Source organism: Taurulus bubalis (genome assembly GCF_910589615.1).
Source record: "Taurulus bubalis genome assembly, chromosome: 14".
Taxonomy (NCBI): domain Eukaryota; kingdom Metazoa; phylum Chordata; class Actinopteri; order Perciformes; family Cottidae; genus Taurulus; species Taurulus bubalis.
In genome coordinates this window covers 19,896,635-19,916,135 of record NC_136602.1, presented here as the reverse complement: position 1 = coordinate 19,916,135, position 19,501 = coordinate 19,896,635, and the positions used below count along the sequence as shown (strand labels likewise).

General features: G+C 42.5%; 1 protein-coding gene across 1 annotated transcript; it reads right to left on the bottom strand.

Moving 5' to 3' along the window:
- Positions 1 to 5,115: 5,115 nt before the first annotated feature.
- rab11fip2 (RAB11 family interacting protein 2 (class I)) lies at positions 5,116 to 14,618 on the bottom strand (the record flags this gene model as incomplete). The annotated part of the gene is made up of 5 exons (XM_079229899.1): positions 5,116 to 5,340; positions 7,510 to 7,582; positions 9,012 to 9,357; positions 10,779 to 11,185; positions 14,263 to 14,618. 5 exons carry the CDS (start codon positions 14,616 to 14,618, stop codon positions 5,116 to 5,118), a joined length of 1,407 nt encoding a protein of 468 aa, XP_079086025.1.
- Positions 14,619 to 19,501: the final 4,883 nt, after the last annotated feature.

The window sequence follows — 19,501 nt, the reverse complement described above, 5'->3', positions numbered from 1 at the left end:
AAGATTGTTTCACTAAAGGGATTAGGCATTGAGTAATTTAGTATTTTCCTGGAGTCCAACACTGCATCTTCAGCTCTAACAGCGTGCAGCTGCTGCGGCATCGTGGCGAATGAGGGGACTCTTCAGGAACTACTGGGTGGAGATGACGGGGTGGGGGCCATGTTTTAACCTGCTATGTGGCGGCGATGCTAACCCAGCCACAAAGGCATCCACCGGTAAACCGGTTTCTTGTCCAGAAAGACTTTACACAGACTTGTTGCACTCATAGGAGGAGAGTTTTAACTTAACAAGCAATCTTGCTTCTCAGTTGTCAAACGCTGCCGCTTCTCTCTTCTGCCAGGAAGGCATGGGAATGTCTCCAGAACTAAAGGAAGAGCTGCTTTAAGTGAGGGGGGGGGGGGGGGTTGATTGACACAAATCAGCACAATTAAAAACACTAATCGTGGCTTAACTGCCAGTGAGATCAGAGTTAATTGAGTGGCTTTTAATTTATCCGGAAGAATGATGGGACAGGTGTTAAACGAAAGGAACAGCTGAACAGCAATCCACTTTATGGATGATTTGCATTAGATTTACACTGCAGAGTTTGATTAACCCGATCTGCTGCAAATTGTAAGAATGCGTAAATGTCTTTATCGGATTTTGATCTTTTTGTCTGAAAAAAAACAACCCAAAACAAAGAAGTTTTCATTTACAGTGAGTTTATTGAAAATGACGTTGGGAGTTTGATGAAAACGAGTGATGTTGATATCTAAAAGTTCATGTTTGGAACTGTAGTACAATGAGAATGTGTAAATCTAAAGAAATGCATCACCCAAATCTCATGAAAGCACCTGTTGGCGCTTTACGTACAGCCATCATTAACAGTATTAGACTGCTAACACATAATGCAGACAACCTTTTTGTTTCCAGAACTACAATAATAAAAACCCATACATACTTGTCCCCACACATTCAGGTATGAAAGTCTTGCATTTTGGCTTTCACGTGAACAAAATAAAATAAAAGCTTATCTACCTTCTCCGATGACGGGACATTTCGTGAACCAACTTACACCGTCGTCAGAGACATTGCGATAAGGTAGCGTGATGAGGTTTAATGTAAATGAACTCAATCGAGTGGAATCAACGGTTTCTAGATCAGGAAAATGCCATATAATTTGGCATTAATATAAAGTGTTAGATAATTGAAAAATGTGATTGACATGCAGAAGTGACAAGAATCCAAACACACCTATTTACTTTATTTTTTTTTTGTATCTTATTACATCACAAGGCGTTGTGCCTCAGTGCACATTGACTTCAGACCAACAGGTTAGTATCAAAATGACAGTTTGAGGACATTTTTAGGTCTCCACCAGGTTGGGGCACTAAACTTAAATGAATTGTTCTGGCGTCTCTGTGCACCTGACTCCATACAATTCTGTAAACTCAACGAAGCTTCGCTAACTGCCGAGATCTTTTATAAACACAGCCATCATTTCCTTCAAAACTGTGTGCCACATTACAAGCACCGTCAGGGGATTTAGCGGGAGCTTAAGTCTTAGTGTCTGGCAGCTGTATGTGGCCTATGGCAAGCAGCATCATATTATCAGTAGAAGACTTAAAAGACTGCCAGAGCAGGTCTGGGAGATCCGACTTGAGCTTCGTGTCATCTCCATCAGAAGGTTCGACACACGCTTCGTCAACACGGGGGAAAGAACTCCCCGTATGTTTGTACTGGTTTTTGTGTGTGTGTAGGTGTGGGGGGGCAGACATTCACCATAAACACTTACAAAACATTCTTAAACGCATGTGCAAAACAATCTGTATAAATTTAAATTACAACACAGGCCATGGCCAAATTTTATAGGAAATTTTGCCTCGGAGCATTTTGAGTGCTTTGCATATTCAAATACTGATTGGATTGACAAATATTATGCAAATAGGCAAGACATAAGTGTAATAATGATGCAGGTTGTTGTTGGATTTTTTTTCCTCTGCTATGTACCCCTTTACAATGCAGTGCTAGGAAACGATTTGAAAATGCTTTTCATTTAGATTTGTGTTTTAGTCTGACATCTTCCAAAGCACCAAATTATGTCAGAGCATTAAGCAAACGTAGCAATCAAGCTGAAAGAAAAGAAATGACAGGCAAAATTAATTAATTTGAACTACGCAACCCGTCCCTTTTCATTTGAACTAAACAACCTCCGGGTTCAACATGTATTTGTTAAGACCGTATCGTTTGTCATCACCGAGCGTCGGCGCTTCGGGGCACAATGTAGACCGGAGTGTAAATCACCTGTTCTCCACTCTCTTGTCTACACTAACTGCACCACAACTCAGTCGCGCGAGCAAGAAAAACTAATAGAACGCATGTTCGTTTAACTCAAATAAAAGATGGGCGGAGAATTATTTTCTTTCCGTTTTACACTTTAATTTTGAAATGTAATTTCGCTCAACTCGCAACTATGACCACCTCAGACCGAATGAAGCCCCGGGAAGCACGTGTTGAGACGTTTTGCAGCACAACAACAATGTGCAAAAAGGTGGAAAGGAGGTGACGTGATATCACAAAGTGGCTATACAGTATGTACAGTGGAAGTATTCAGAGCTTGGCGAGGTCCATGAACAGCCGGCTGCCTACAACTACGGACTGGTGAAGCCTGTGACACGAGGAGACAGAGTTTATGCTTCAGCACATGTAGGAAGGCAATCAGTGAGGAGAACAGATTCTTATCCAGTTATCTTAATTAGTATCGCATAATACTCATCATTTTATGAACCGATTAGAACGTGTCTGGCTTTACAAAATATATGCGATCAAACATCTGTTCTCCAATACAAAGGAATTTACCCAACATGTGTGTTACATCATCGCACAAAACCGCACATAGCGACAATAACTTCTGCTCCATAATGAAGATGTTTTGTCGGGACTAACAGAGATAGGGGGGGAATAAAACAAAAATCACCCATATGAAATGATCTCTTTGGATACACCAAATACTTTAAAAAAGGCAAGCAAGGTTCAAGGGCCATGTCAGTGTACTGTCTATCGTTACACATTGCAGAATTATGTATTTCAAAAGCCAACCAGAATACATTCAGGAACAAGAGATCTGGGCTTCAAGTCCAATAAGACCTTCAGATAAAGCAACTCCTTCAACAGCAGCAGAAATAAATTAGTGAATAAAAAACAGTGTTTGAGGGGTGTAACATTCAGGAAAAGCTTGAATCGACAAGTGTTTTGGACTGTTGACGTTCCACAGATCAGTGTCGCACTCGGCTGCGATTTGGTATCGTAAAGTTTAAAAGGTCAAATATTGTAAAAGACTGGATACAAATACCAGAAACAGCACAAAGTGGATCATCGTCTGATAAACAGATCATCAAAGACGGCGTGTGACTATAATACAAAGTGTGTTTTAACATTGTACATGAAGCTGCTCTCCACTAAAGAGGAACAAACGATTAACAATGTAAACCTAAAACATTCAGCAGGTGATTCTTCTACTGTTAAACATCGTGTTGAGCACAAGGCGATTCAAAGCGAGGCTCGTGTTCGGATCAGCGCTGTCCAACAGCTGCTCGGGAGCTCGCTTGCCATTTGTTCAGTAGGAACTGATAAATTCACAGAATTAAGGAGTTCAACATGGAAACAACATGTGTTATGACATGAGCGTCACGGAGCGAGGCGACAGCGTGAAGCGAGGACAGTTGGCTCCTGACGCGGCCGTCAAGCAGTTATTTGTGGCTTGAATGACACTCGTTGGATGTTTACCTCGAACGCTTATGAAGGGATCATCGTTAACGCTCCGCGAACTTGTGAGACACTTTTTATCTTACGGTTAGACTGTTTTGCTAAGATAAAGAAAAAAAAAAAAAAAACAGCTGAAATATACAGAGGCACGATAAACAATTCATTTGTGTAAACAGATATGAATGCTTACGGGAATTACATATTCAAACTGTATCAGTATGACCGTAATACTTATGAATGAATATGATTTCTGTACCGTGTTAATACAGTATTGGGATAAAGTAGCACTTTTACCATAAAGTATCTTACAGATACATTAAACAGTGTTCATATGTAAATGAGCTATGAAACATTTATAAATAAAGATTGTTCAGCATATCTCTACAGTACCATTAATACAATCTTCAGCAAAAACTGGATTTGACGGAGATGAAGGCCGCAACACAGAACTCCAGGCTTTTTTCCAGTGAATCAAATCAACATTGAAGAGATGAGTGTCACTCAGAGATGTGATTAAAATGTAAACAGAATATAAAGCAAGACACTCAAGTTATGACTATTGCACATAAAAAGTCAGTAAAATGATCACCTTTCAGACCCTTGGTCCAAGAAACTTAATGGTCAAGGATAGTCATCACAAATAAAGCAAAGAATGAAAAGTCAGTAATAGCAATGCATGTTTGTTCATTGAAAAAAAAAAAAAAAAAAAAAAAAAAAAATAAGAAAACAAGAGTGACTCTCTAAACTAGAGAGAAACCAGACTCCCAGATACTGCCCAGCAACGTCTTACAGTAACTCTCCAGTCTTTCTAAGAAAACCCATGAATCACCAGCAGAGTTGGTGCACATCTGTAGCACAGAGGACACTCGCAGCTTCGCTGTTTCGTAACTTAGGTGGCGAGCTTGAGACTTGTGCTTCAGTGTAAACACAGCGGTTTCGCCGTATCAACCATTTGGCCGCCTTTCAGCGATGCCGACTGCGTCATCTGGTCAACACCAATTTGGCTGCATTTGCACGTTAAAGGCTGCCGGTGGCAGCTGTGTGTGCAACAGACTTCTGTGGGTTCACAAGTGCAAACTATACAGCTAAACCCAATATTTTACCAAATTTCTGATTCAATTTGATGCGAATCAAATCAATGAGGCGAAGTACCTGCATGTTCCAGAAATATCTAATGCATTGACAAAAAATAAAGTATATAAAAACTACATCCATTGAATAAAAATGTTCTAAAGCAAAGACATTAATCATTAATTTGGCTTTAATCAATCCCATTCCTATCCCACCGATTTTACCACATGATATTGATGCATGAGCTACAGCTAAACCTTCATCACTACATTATTTTTTTTCATCCGGCATCTTTTCCTTCTACTTTTTACTCAGTTTACCCGCCTTCTTTTTCGGCTCATAGGGTGTCCGTAGAATGCTCGGCGTCTCCTCCATGACGCGCACGAGTAGGTTGTCGATGTAGTCCTCCAGCTCCCTGATGTGGGCGTCCTTCTTTTTCACCACTTCCTTCTGCTTGATGAGATCCTGCACAACTTCATCGAAGGACAGATTGCTGTAGGCGAGAGCACTTTCCCGTTTCGCCTCCTGAAAACAGGGAAACAGGGAAATGCTCAATCCAACCCCATTCCATTTTACACACTACATGCTCAGTCATCTTCATATAATGGGTATAATAAAATGGTTGAATGATCTATGAAATGCCAGTCTCTGATAACAGAGTTCTCTCACAGTGCAACTGAGAAAAGCGGACTAATTAGACGTGTTGGCCTAACGCGACATTAACCGTCAGGTGTTTGTCTCTGGTTCTCTGTCGCTAACGAAGGCTAATTGAGAGTTTTTATTAAGACGTGACGACTCTTGAGGGATTTAGCGCCTGACGTGTCAATGATTTCTACGGCATATGTTATGATCCAATACAATGTACAACAGTGTTCATAATGAGAAATGGGACTTAACTTTTACACGCAGCTAACATATTGAGAAAGTTGTTCTCTTTTTACTTTAGTTTCAAGCACATAAAAGCATGAAATCATTAACAATAAAGATTTGCCTCCCCCCACCCCCAAAAAAAGGGGATCTTTGTTCTGAAGGTGGTGGAAATGCCAGGCTGCATATTTCTGCAATTAAAGGTCAGGCTAATAAATACCAAAATAAGGATGCAACCCAAGCCCAGCTTGGCTCTTTGAGGACAACCTATTTGGACGGAGCAGCGCGGGACGGTATGTGCAGATCGTATTGCGCGTCTACGAGAGGAGCTGTAATCGTTTTTAATGAGGGGCCACTTTATCGCTTCGGTGCTGGGCATCCTCCCCCGGACGGATAGAGCAGCAAAGCCTTCGCCCTGTTTAAAATACCACACTTATCAGCTTCCACTCCCATGCACCAGTCAAGCCTCTACCGCTGGGTAAAGACAATGCAGAGGGAGCCGGAGCCGTGACTGCTTACCAGGTATCTTATCGCTTGGAACCGCGTAGAGGCTACCGCAGGGCGACACGAACCAAAATGAAATATTTGCCACCGAGATTAAATGTCCAATGTACGGCGGGGTTTCGAGAACAGAGCAAGGTAACCCGTTTCCTCGCGTACAACACACACACAAAAAAAAAAAAAAAAAGCATCTCTCCGAGAAATACTGCACTTTAGCCATCCGAGAGGGAATTAGAGAACTGATGGCCATATGGATGTTGGTGTCACATACAAAGCATGTGTACGTGCACACGCTCTCGCTCGCTCGTGTTCTCGCTCTCTCATACGCGCACAGCATAACAATCAGGAGCTTTAGTGGCTGGTGACAAAGGCCTGGAAATGACCATGAATTGGCAAAGTAATGATGACCGTTTTTCTGCGATCAGTCGTGAGGGGAAGATAAGGCGCACACTTGGCATTCTCCAGTTGTGTCATTACAGTTTCTAATGAGCTCAGCTTTGAGAATCTAAAAGCTCAGTCCTTTGAAATCTCTCACTGCCCCCCCCCACCCCCCAGCCACCCCCCTCCCCGTATGTGGTTAATTAGGGCCTTGAAGCGGAGGAAATGGGAGCTGCCATTTCTGCGAGGCACTGCGGCGTGCGCGGGGGGCACATGTGTGGATACCGACAGCCCTCAACACCCACAAAGAAAGGTGAGGAAAGCTATTATCAGCATTCTCTTTCTCATTTAGGCATCACTTTAGCTGCAGCTCCCTTCGCTCCTTCATAAATACCAATTTTGCTGCGTAATAGCGTGCAGATTTAAGGGCGGGCTTTTTTTCTCTTCAGAAAATCAAAACTGCGAAGGGTAAAAAAGAAAAAGTAATTTAAGTAAAAAAATCAAATAAAAAAAAAAATCTGCGTTTTTCCACAAACAAACTCCAATTACAGAAAAATGCAACACACAACTATGACTGACCTTCCCGACCGAAATTTCACACCACTTCAAATTATGATCAGATCAGACATGATGACCGATGGGTGCAGCTGCTAATTAGCTGAATGGCAAATCGGAATGTTCAGAGGCCTCAGAGATCAATGTCACCAGCTGTGATGTCACATGAAAAGTTAAGAGTTCACAATTTAAAAAAAAAAAAAAAAAAAAAAAAAAAAAAAAAAATCTAAAATCTACATGACACCAGGAAGTAATGACACAGTCGCAACCGCTGGGGTCACATCTTCTTTCTTTTAAATTCTCAATCTTTTGTCAGGTAAAACCGGCGACACAACAGTTTCACCGAACAAATCAAATCGTCCTTCACGAGGAGGCTGGTGCTGTGTACCGTACCGGTTTCCTGCCATAGACGTCCTTCTTCTTCTGGCCAAACGTGATGTGTTCATTTCCTTTTGACTTCTTATCACTGCAAAGCAATCAAAAAGGGAAGTCAGTATTCACATGAAGGCATTGGAGTGACTATTTCTGGTATAATTATCACCACTCTAGTAATAAAGAGGCTATAAGGTGTCTATCTGTGCAGATAAAGCACATTTGGATATTTAGGGTGACTGGCTTAGCTTATTAAGAAATTAAAAAACACCTTTTTGTGTTCACCACATTATGAATGACCACTGAGCTACAGTACGGCAAAGGAAGCAGTAAAGATGATGGACTGGTGCCCACAGAGATAAGTGGTTAATTGGGTGGTCTATCTCTGCAGAGGATCTCATTACTATAGCTCAGAGGACTTCGTTATCAAGCCCGGGCTCTCTAAAGAGCCACTAATGACACCTTCCCCTCTGATAAACCAGAACTTAGCCCCGGCGCTCACCAACTCTTTGTGGGACACGGGGAGGAGATGTAACCAGCTCGGTGGAAACATTTGAACAACAATACTCAGCAACAGAACGAGAGATTTCAATCAGCAAGGTATTTGGAACTTTGTGAGAATGCTGTAACCAATATCCTGCAATATAGTGGTGGTTGTCTCATGGGGTATCAAGGTCACGTTTCGGGACGATTTATGAAATATGATCAAGAGTGAGATGCTACAAACATCTAAGAACCTCTGCTGTACACGTGCTGACTGCAGACTCTAGTCACGTGCATGGAGGCAAATAAAATATATATATATATATATAAAAAAATACACCAATTCAAATACACCAAACAAGTGTCTCATAAATGTCCATTGATGTGAGATGGACAAAAGACATGTATTGGATATTTAAGTATACCAGACAGAGTTGCTCCCTCTGGAGGAAGTATTCTGGAATATTAAATGAGAAGCTCTAAGGCTAAGAGGGATACATGAGCCAATAGGACGCGAGGTCATTTATCGTAGCGTCTCCTGGATAATATTTGATCTCAAAGAACTGACGTTTTTGACTAATTATTTGGGAAACTAAGTGATGGGTTGGATGTTGAGGTCTACTGCTAATTGACTTTATAATAATTACGAATAGGGTCATAATATTGACAGATAAGAGATTTAAATATGTTATATTTAAAACAAACATATTTGAACTGTTAAAAAGAACAATATATTCATTTTAAATGTAAAATGGGCATTCAACCTCCTCCCACCCCATTTAAGGGTTAATAAGGAATAATACTTGCTAAAACTAGTTTCTGAAAAGGTGCCTGAAATATTCTTTTGTGTTTATGGTAATTTTTTATCTTTTAAATTGTATTTTGTAAAAGGTGATTGTGTACTTGGTGATTAATGAATGGAGTATATAAGAAAACCAGAAACAACCTTGTGGAAAATGTTTTGTGAGTGAATGGTGTTCTGGAGGACAGCTGGGTTCTGTGTTTTCATTTTGATGAAACAAACATACATAGATACATACACGGCTTTGTAGTTGGAGATGAACGGGTTCGTGTCTCCTTGCGAGTCTCCGCTGAAGGGGTTGGGGGAACGCAGGTCCCCAGAGCTGCCCGAACGCCCCGCGTTGTTGGTCTTGCGACCTTCCTTCTTTCCCGTCACGCGTTCCAGTAGGCTGACCTTCTCCTTTTTCTCCTTCCGCTCTGCCCGGTCCCACAGCTGCCCTTGCTCCCCCTCAAACGGGTTGCGGTTGCGTGGGAGCGTGGCATACTTCTGTGGCAGGGTGTCACTGATATCAGTGAAAGGGTCACTGTGTGCCTCTCCATCCTGGTAGCCTGGCATCTCGCTCTGGGAACGCCTGTGAGGACCGCCTGTGCTCCCGGGAGGAGAAACCAAAAGCAGCACATCAACGCATGACGTCATAACGGTAAAAATACATATCTATGAACGTCACTCATCACATTTTTTATTCTTAATGACCAAATATGTTACCGTTTTGTTTCATTTTGTTTTATGATTATCCGTGAATTTGAGATGATGCAAACATTTGCATTGTTTTAGTTATTTTCCAAGTTGATCTTGTGGCTCTTCCAGCTAAACCCACACAACCGAAGCAACATTTTGTTGGAGCAGTAAGGACACTTTGTTATATTATTTATAACCTCCAAATCTGCTATTGTGTCCCTCCCACAGTGCTTTGGATAAGTTCCCCTCCTCTGCATGCCAATCTGAATAATAACAAAGACGCCTGATAACTATACTGCCTCCGATAGCTGTGCAGTGGAGATCAGACAGTCAAGGTGGAGCGGGCAGCGAGTTCAGTAATGATTACTGACTTCTACGACCATTTGTACATTTAATGGATAGCAAACAATTCTGGAAAAAGTATGAATTTTACTGCTTCAGCACAAAATTACCACAACGTATCCCATTCATTAGCAAATAACCTGATCGCTAATCAATACCTGTCATCCCCAGATAGGGATTCATAATGATAACTAAAGACATTGCAGTCCAACCCATTCTTGCCCATCCTTAAGCTTTTTTGGTTGCTACACAATGCAGGACAGCGCAAGTGAGCAGCCAACGGCATTTCAGCTCAGAAAACAAAAAGCGAAACAGCATTACTATTATCGTCATCATTATGAGACAATTGTGTTCGATCTCTATATTATTGTCTTTAACATCCGGGACTATTGTTTGCAGTGATTACAGCTACAGCAAGTCAAGGACAGAGGGCCAAAGAGGAGGCCGATCTTATCCTGGTTAGCATCAGAGATCAATAAAGGCCACACACAGATCCCTATGAAGGATGTGAATAGCCTAACTATCTAATTTACTTCAGGTTTATAGACCTTTTACTGTAACTATCTATACATCCCCATTGCTCTGTGACTTCTATCGACCTCTACTGATGGCCACGAGACATTGCAACAGTGTCCCACGTTAAGAATAATTTAGAGCAGGTAGACTGAACCTTTGTGTTAAGAGACATTAAACAACAATGAAAAATAGTGTAATAATAATGCTGCTCAGTGTCATTTTATTGCTTAAGAATGAGGCCTTTCATCCTCATATGCACCTGAGACACCAGTCTGTTTCTTGTACCACTGTCCTCCATCCTTAAAAATGAAAATATGAGAAGATAACGACTCACTGACCACTAGTGACTTGACTTAGTAGAGGATCACTATCAATGTGTCAAGCAGCAATACAAGCAAAAAATTACAAGTTAAAAATATTGAAACAAACGGTTGCGACAAGTGTGAAGAGCAGAAGCTCTGGTCCTCACCAGTCTCTTCGATGGAGTTCATGGAATCCAGTTTGGGCCGAAAGTGGGTCCCGATGAGATCCGACATGGAATGGGCCGCAGAGAGTTTCTGGGCCCCGGCGAGTAGCGGCCTCTTGGGCTTTGCTTCAGGCGGGGGTTGTGGTTCTTGGGCCGAGGACTGTTGGTTTGGCTCCGAGTCGCACATGACGGAGCGCGGCAGGATGGCGGAAGACGCGTCGCTGAAGCCGCCGTCGTGTTTGCGGCCCTTCATCTTGTCCTTGAGCTTAGAAAAGGGCGAGCGGGGCTTTTCCTTCATGGAGAGGTCGAACATGCTGGCCGTCATGTTGTTCCTCATGAACTGGATGCTTACTTGGATGCGGCCTCGTTCTTTCCTCTTCTTCCCCGGCTTCGACTCCAAGGAGTACCAGCTGCAATGAGAGTGGAGGACACACGCTTAGGCGTAGCAAATTCAATGAGACAATTTATATCAAGTCTTCTGCGTTGATTACTCGTAATTCAGCATAATTCAGGAAGACAGGTTTACAAAGTCAGAGTGTGGCAAAAGTCTTTACACTATCAAACAAAGTGACAAAAGGAAAAAACAGCCCACATTCTTTCTAATGTGCTCTACCTACTTCATTGTGGACATCACTGAAAAGGCTAATTTGAGCAGACTAATCCAAAAGCTACACACAAATGCAAGGGGCTTAAATCGCGTGAACTTTTTTTGACACGAGTGAGAGTACAATTTATCATTCAGGGGATAAACATTATTCTTTGAAAACTGAACACAAGAAATAGCCCGCTGCTGAATAATATAGACCATTTCAGGCTGCTCTTGGGCTCCTATTTGTTTAACCTCTCTGCTTTTTCAACTGGAAGTAATGGGATTTATGCTTTCACTCCGAGCGAAATAAAGTGGCATTTGCACAAATCTGGCCTTTGTTCAGAAATGCAACGATGGGCAATTGGGAAATTGCAAAGCCCCGTCGCAGGACAACCCAACAGTTCATACATGCTAATGAGACATATCCTCAGTGTTGCAGGGCTGGTGACGATGTCCTTTAAGAGACCAGCATCAGGATGAAACAACTACGAGTCCATGTATTCTGTCTGCTTTTGATGCATTAATCTGGGGAGTTAATTTGCAACGATGGTCCCATCAATATATTTGCCCTCACCCACCTCCATCATGTTGCAGTTGATCAATATAATCAATTGTTCTAATTATAAACAGTTTTTTTCTTTCTGGAAGACCCCTTAAAGTGAACCGATTTAACATTTTGCTCAGATTCAACACATATTTGCAAATATTTTCTTTGTTTTCACACAATTACTGATATTTCTTCCATGACTTATTGGATATTTGTAGTTATTTGTAGTATCCCTTGAATTCCAGCATGAAATATCTGTCGCCAGTTGTTGTGTTTTTGTTTGTTTTTAAACGCAGCTGTTAAACGCTATCCTAAACCATCTAGCTCGCGGCTCGGGAGCCCCGTCTTGAAAGGCCTTGCCGAGTCCGATTCCCAGGCTGTGCGCTGTGCTCAGTCTGATCAGCAGCCACAGCATGCCGCTGCCGTGGGGCCGGGGCTGCACCTCACGTGTGTCTCAAGGCCAAGATAAACCTCCCTGTGCTTGGAGCCACAATCCTCCCACTCGTGCCTGGACCGCTGGGAAACTCCTCACAATCAACAAACACAGGTGTGCGATAATTATGGGCTGGCCACTCAGATATCAGGACGGGCTTTCCTCCCCAATATGTCAGTTCAAAAACATTGCGTATGGGCCGCGGCAAACACAGACCCAGTGTGGAGCGTGGATACGGCATCGAGGGTCCCAGACGTCATTGTTGAGTATGCCTGCAGTGTGGGATTAGGCCAACAAGCAACAAGAGCATATCCATTACAGAGCCTCTGCTATAAAAAAAAAAAAAAGGGCACGGCCTCAAGGTGCATCGGCTCAGGCTCCTTAAACAAATAAAACCCATCCACACTGATTAGAACATATTGTGATTCTCCCAACTGATGGGCAAAGAGGAAGTGCGCTAATGTTGAAATATGCAGGGAGCTAATTAGCACCGGATCCAGTTTGGTTGTTTTGTTCCTGTGTGCTTATTGCAGGGTTGATAAACGTGTGTGTGTGCTGAACTTGTCAGGGTCAATGCCTCCAAGTTCAGCCTAATATAACACAGCCTTTTCAAGCTATGGCGGCACAGAAAGTGTAATTCACGCTCAAGCTTGTCATACAGTCAGTGAAGGTAAACCACATGGACAGGTCACATGTTAATAAAAGGGCTGACTCACTTTGAAATCAATATCAGCCCTTTAGAGACTCTCCACTTCACCTGCCTTGCCTCCAACCCCCCCAGACAAAAATGAGAACACGAGGAGAATAAGTATACTGTACAAAGAACCGGACAAGATTCAAACCCAGGTCCCTTTGTCTGTGGGAAAAGGGCAGCCCTCTATTATTCACACACCTTTGAAAACAATTGTGTGTACAGGAGTGGCCTACGAGACATGTTTAGCCAGCTCTGCTAGTATCAATTAGGCCAACTGTTGCTCACCATGTCAGTGATTAAGCTAAAAGCAATCTGCCAACAATGTAGGCCGATTCATTGCTGCACCTTAAACGATAGTGTCGACAATATCGAAAGGTTCAGCCAATCTGTCGTCACTAACTGAGCACAGACTTTAAGCTCATCTGTGGTAGTTGTGTTAGATAGTTTAAAACTGAAGAACTGGGAGACTAGTTCACCTACTGGGCTACAAAATAATAAGAAAAAAATGCCTGTCCTTTAATTAAAACTTGTCTGTCTAATAAAATAAAGTTCTAAAACAAGTGTATAAAGACAATGAAAGGACAATGCAATTTAATTTAAATCCTGGTGTGCAGGAGTTTGGTCATGAACTTAATTGCAAACACACACACACACTATTATGTGTAACCTGATATGGCAAAAACACATGTAGAAAAAACCCAGCTATTTTAGGTTCTGCTGTAATCCACTTATGACTGGAATAGTCGCACAAATAGTTTCCACTTCCTCACAAAAGTCCAGTCAGTGTTGGCGCATGACTGTGAGTTGGAGTTGCAAAGTAGGTGCCTGATATAAAAGAGCTCAAATACTGAACATGTGATGTTGAAGTCGTATGAAATGTACTACACACAACACACTCATCTTAGTGTCCAAATGTAAATTACTGTGACTGCATGGATAACAGAGGGATGATGAATGGCATCATGCTGGTCTTCTTAAATGTCATTTTCTATTTTAATGTTATACTTCATATTGGCTTGAATAAACACAAAGAAATTGAATGCGTTTTGAGAAATTGCCATTTTGGAGGGGTGGTTCGCACATTTTTCTCCTGCACATTCTGCCTGAAGCCTGCGGCAGAAGAGTAAAACAGTAACAGACACAATTTTAAATGAATGGATTGCTATGAATGTGCCTTGAGGTGGTGAACTTGGGACTTAAAATGCGACAGTATATGATACTTACTCAGTTTTCTTCCGTTGCTTGTCATCAAAGATGCCATTCAGGTTGATGGACCTCTGACCGAGGAACTTGTCCATCCCAACCAAGGACCGGTGCATCACGATAAGGCAGAGTTCATATACTTCTGGGTTGCCCTCCAAAAGTAAACCAGGTAACTCAAACGAGGCTTCCTCTCTCCAGACAGGGTTAAGCGTCTTCTCTGCCACCGACGTTGAGTACTTCTCCTTGCCCAGCTGGATGATAGTGTAGGCATCATTGGTGCCATTTTTGCCCTTGGGCTGTAAACTGGTTGCTTGAAGAACAGTGGCTTGGACATGGGTTGGAAACCACTTTTGAGACTGCTCGCCCAGTGACATCATCAGCACTGGTTATCAACCGAGAGCCATTCAAAACAAACTAAACGATAATCTATGTTGTTGGTGTTTTTAGTTGGCGTACTGTGCAATAAGCAGCGAACATGGCTCACTATAGTTTGTTGTCCATGTCAGTGTGTCTTGGGCACCCACAGTAGCAATCCTTACAGGCAATGACAAGTCTGACAAACTGAGCGAGTCTCATCTTCCGTCGAATCACAGATGTCCAAGCTACTGGTGAGTCATCTGAACAAACACAGGAAGACACAGAACGACATTATTATCTTTCCCAGAACCATACGATGACTCAGTATGGGAGCATTTATTTTGAAGCCAGCAAATGTTTTCAGCCATCTTTGATAGCAATAACTTGCACAAATGTGTGATTTTGAAGCTAATTACAGGACATAAAGACTAAAAACAGAAGTTATATTGTGCGATATGATTTAGTACAGTCACTATTATTAGAGCTCCCTAAACTGGAGTATCAAGAAACTGATGATCTCATAAAACTGGTGACACATTTGGTGCTGGTCCATTGTCACTGAATTAGTGACTGCCTCAGTGGGATGTTTCATGTGTTCTCTACAAAAGCATCTTTCTTGTTTAAAAACAGGGCCTCAGACTGAGAATAAGAAACTGTAACATTACTAGCAGTCAAGTAAAATGACCAACGTGTATTTCCCACTCCCTATGAAGCAGCACCAGGTTGTACATCTCCAAACGACTCATCTCTAAAAGGTCTGCATCTCTGATGGTCAACTTGAAATGACACTGAGTTTTATTCACACATTCAACATGACAAGGAACCTCAGCTGTACATCACATATTTGACACAGCCACGTGAGTTGTGTTAGGGTGGGCTTTACTTTCAAGTGAGCTTTCATCTCTCCTCCTCGGGTTTGTCATGACGAGACCAGCTGCTATTTAACTAACACAGCTGGTCTGCCCACACATTAAAGCAACTTTAAACACAACGCATCAACATGCACGTGCGACGCGTTGCTATGTCATGCAGAATTAACGTTAGCAACGTGCGGCTAGCTCCTGAGCTAGCAGGCACACACAGAGCATCTCTCACAGACAGAGAGAGAGAGAGAGAGAGAGAGAGAGAGAGAAAGAGACACACACACACACACACACACACACACACAGAGAGCTGCTTACCTCGGTGTCATTGTCCCCGACACTATTAGGACATTCCGGACTTCAGGTCAGCAGAGACTGGCTTCACGAATACATTCGTCTCTGAAGGAAACCGCCAGCTAGTGTGAATTGTTGCTACCGCCGCTGTTGTTGTCACCCATCGCGATTCACTTCTGTCGGGCCAGCGACGAGCTGTACTTCCTAGTCTGACGTCACTTCCACCTCACTCCGGAAGAAGTTCAAGCAGCAAAAAAAAAAAAAAAAAAAGAAAAAAAAAGATGGTCGCACGCGCGCACCTGCACGTGCGCGCACGCACACACACACACACACACACACGCGCGCTCGCGGCGCACTGCAAACTGCGGCGGCAAAGGTCCAGGAATGTTGATTAGACACTTTGAACACGTGTGGTAAATATTGCACCGCGTGCAAATAGAGAGAAAGGAAGACACGGAAAAACAGACGGTGTTTCCCTCTGCTGAGTTGTGGATATGCTGTGCAGGTAAAGCAGTAATGAGGCGGCTATATAAATTATTTTAGCTGGCACACTCACCTCTGTGAGACATGGGTATCCGTGCATGTGTGTGTGTGTGTGTGTGTTTGGGGGGGCACTTTACTTGAGAGAGGTAAATCATACAAACATGGGAAGTGCTTTTGTCTCATGAGTGGGACATGGAGGTGCAGATAAGGGGTTCACTTGAATGAACACAGACATGCTTGTCACCCCACTTGACAAGTGCATCTTAACCAAACACACCTGCCTATGGTGGTTTTATCGTTCTGCCGCAACCAGTGCAGTATGTACACACCACCGGCCCAAGGCTCCGGCTGGGCCATCCATCAAACGGAGATTATTACCACTATCTGGAGTACATCTCTGAATGAAATGCTGGGGCTTAGTGAAATATTAGGCCCAACAAAAATGTGAGTCAGATAGCATTTAATACATTTGAGGATCTCAGCCTCATGTTTTGCATTGACTGTTGGTGTCAATGAATCGTGAATAATTCCAGTACAATGTCACCTTGTCAGGATGTGGCAACATGTGCAGGCTATATCCTAGTTAAGAGGTTGGGAAATTGCTTCTTTTTTTTTTTTAAGGTAAAAACTTATTTTTTACCACACAAATACTACTACTTTACAGTATTCAAACAAACAAAGGATTAATAAACATTTTTCTGATAATATACATTTATAGCATGTTTTGAAATTACATTTTCAAAACATTTAAATTTCAAGTTGCACACAATGTGTCGCTTCCATCATAACATCAAACCGTAAAACATGCAGGTTTTTCCATTTTTATTGTATTTCCCCCAAATAGCTGTGAGGTTGGAACATCCTCTTATTCCACGCTGTCTGACAGCATCGGCAATATTTTAGATGTCTTCTGCCTCATTTTATACACATTTCCCCCAAAATCAGCTTGACGTATTTGGTATCTTTGGAAAGAAGAATTTAAGGTTGGCAATATGATAATATAAACTGTGAGATGATACACGTATGTCAACCATTTGTCACCGTTAATACTGTTAGATGTCCCTTTCCCCTCTGAATCAGCGAGCAGAGCTGTTCTATTTATAGATTTAGATTTCTCTCTATATTTGAATTAATGTGATGTACCTGAAGAAGATTTTGAATTCGCTTGATTTAATCAAAAAACAGACATTGTAAAAAAAAAAATCCAAAAAGGTTTATTCTATCTATCTCGCTCTGTACCCCCTCATACTAGAATTTCAAATAAAGGTGTGTGTGTTTGCACAAAGTCCGGCTGACCAGACCGCATTGTGGAGATTCTTGCTGTTGAGTGTATGGTGGCCAGCAGGGACAAAATTTGAAGACCGGCCACTGTTTCCAACTGAAGGAGAGATCTGATAAGGCTGCCCAGTCTAAGAATGGAATCCGCTTCAACTGTTTAAATGTATTCACACTACTCTGTGATGTATCCCGTCCCATCGCTACTCACATTCCTGTTCAGGAATACTTTATTATCTGTTGCGGTTAGCACTGTCAGGTTGAGCTGAAGGAAATAACGACCAGAGCCACGCAAATGTGCCTTCAGGGTCACGACACGCTTCCTTAATTTGACAGTAAGTCAAACACTTTCATATATTACCCACTGTAGGAACATAATACCACTGTACTGCTTCTTTTGTGAGATAAAACATGAAAGACGCGGCATTCCAACATCACTTGTATCCTTTTATTACTCCCCTCTACAGAGAATACATGGATGCATATGAAAACAGAATATCACGCTATAAATTAGAGAGTAAGGACCTGCTCCACTCCGCTGAAGGTCATAAACTGTCCGACATGTAAGTGAACCTGCATGCGTGGCCGGGGTCCACATGTTGAACCATATTAGCTGTGGCCCCTAACGGCCGCCATCCACTCCGTGCACATGGTTCTGGTTTAGGCCCCTTTCTTCAACACTAGATAGGTTGTATTACATTTATTAAACACTTTAAAAAATCTCTGGCTGCAAGATTGTCCATCTGTTGAGGACAAGAGAAAATATATGAAAGAGGCATATAGGGTGCAGCGGGGAGAGGGGAAACAGTTGTGATGTCAGTGCTGGTCTTAATGTGGTGCAGGTCTGAGTCCTGGACGGATGACTGATTTAAAAGGTATAGCTTTTAGCCAAGTGAACAGTTAGATCACGGATGAGTTTTAATAAAAAAAGGAGAAAGGCACACAAATCACCTCTGCTTTGCTCTCAGGAATGTTTCTGTGCACGGCTTTGATATATAGGTGCAGATGTGCGACTGCAGCGTGACGAGCAGCGCTTAAAAGGGCTGCTAAGCTGGGGCAACATGTCAGCCCGGTGACTCCCTAAAAGCCTTGATTTCTACCTTGTAACCTCCAAAAAGAGTAACTGAAACAAACGGCAACAAAAAATAAAAATAATCTACAACATCCACAATGCACTGGTCAGTGAGCTCTACAGGTGCTTTTTGTTTATTCACTCACTTTAAAAACAAAAAGAGCAGGAACATCAAGAGTAGTAATGGGGCGGAATCCAAAGCTGCTGCTGTGACCTGCGTTTCGATAATATTCGGTGGATTTCTCATCAGATACCCCAAACTTATCAATAATACAAGAAAACAAAATGCCACCATTTCTTAATCTAACCGTGCAGCCGGCACGCGTTTGTTTGTGCAGGAGATGTTCCCCCTTCCCGCATGTCAATCACACACTGTGCACAGCTCTCTACTCTGCAGCCAGTCATTACACAACCTCTTTCTTGGTTTACCATATCTGACTGGGTCACCAAGGCGAAGCTGCACCTTTTTCTGCCGGATGTCATCCGGCACTTGTACAACCAGAGCGGTTGTTGTGTCTGCACTTTCAGCGGTTCAGTGATTAGAGGCCTACTGTACGCCTTGTTACCCAAATCTCTCTTGTTATCGCCTTGGACAGAAGCTGTAGGTGCAGCTGAGGAGTGAAGGGTGTCTGGCCCGTGCTTTGGCTTTTTATTGGGCATGTCTGGCAATTAAATGGTCAACGGACTGCAGTTTTATGGCTCCTAACGGACCAAAAAAAATAATTGTAACCTCCAAGTGAAGGAATCATCTTGGAGACGAGATTTCAGCTGCTCCTTCACATTGAAAGGAGTTGAGGCGGTTGATGTATCGGATCCCAATGCCTCCTAGACACCTCACCGTGGAGATGTTCCACAGTCTCTGAACATGCTTGAGGGATATCCTTATCCCATCTTCCCTGGAAGCATTTCTAAAATA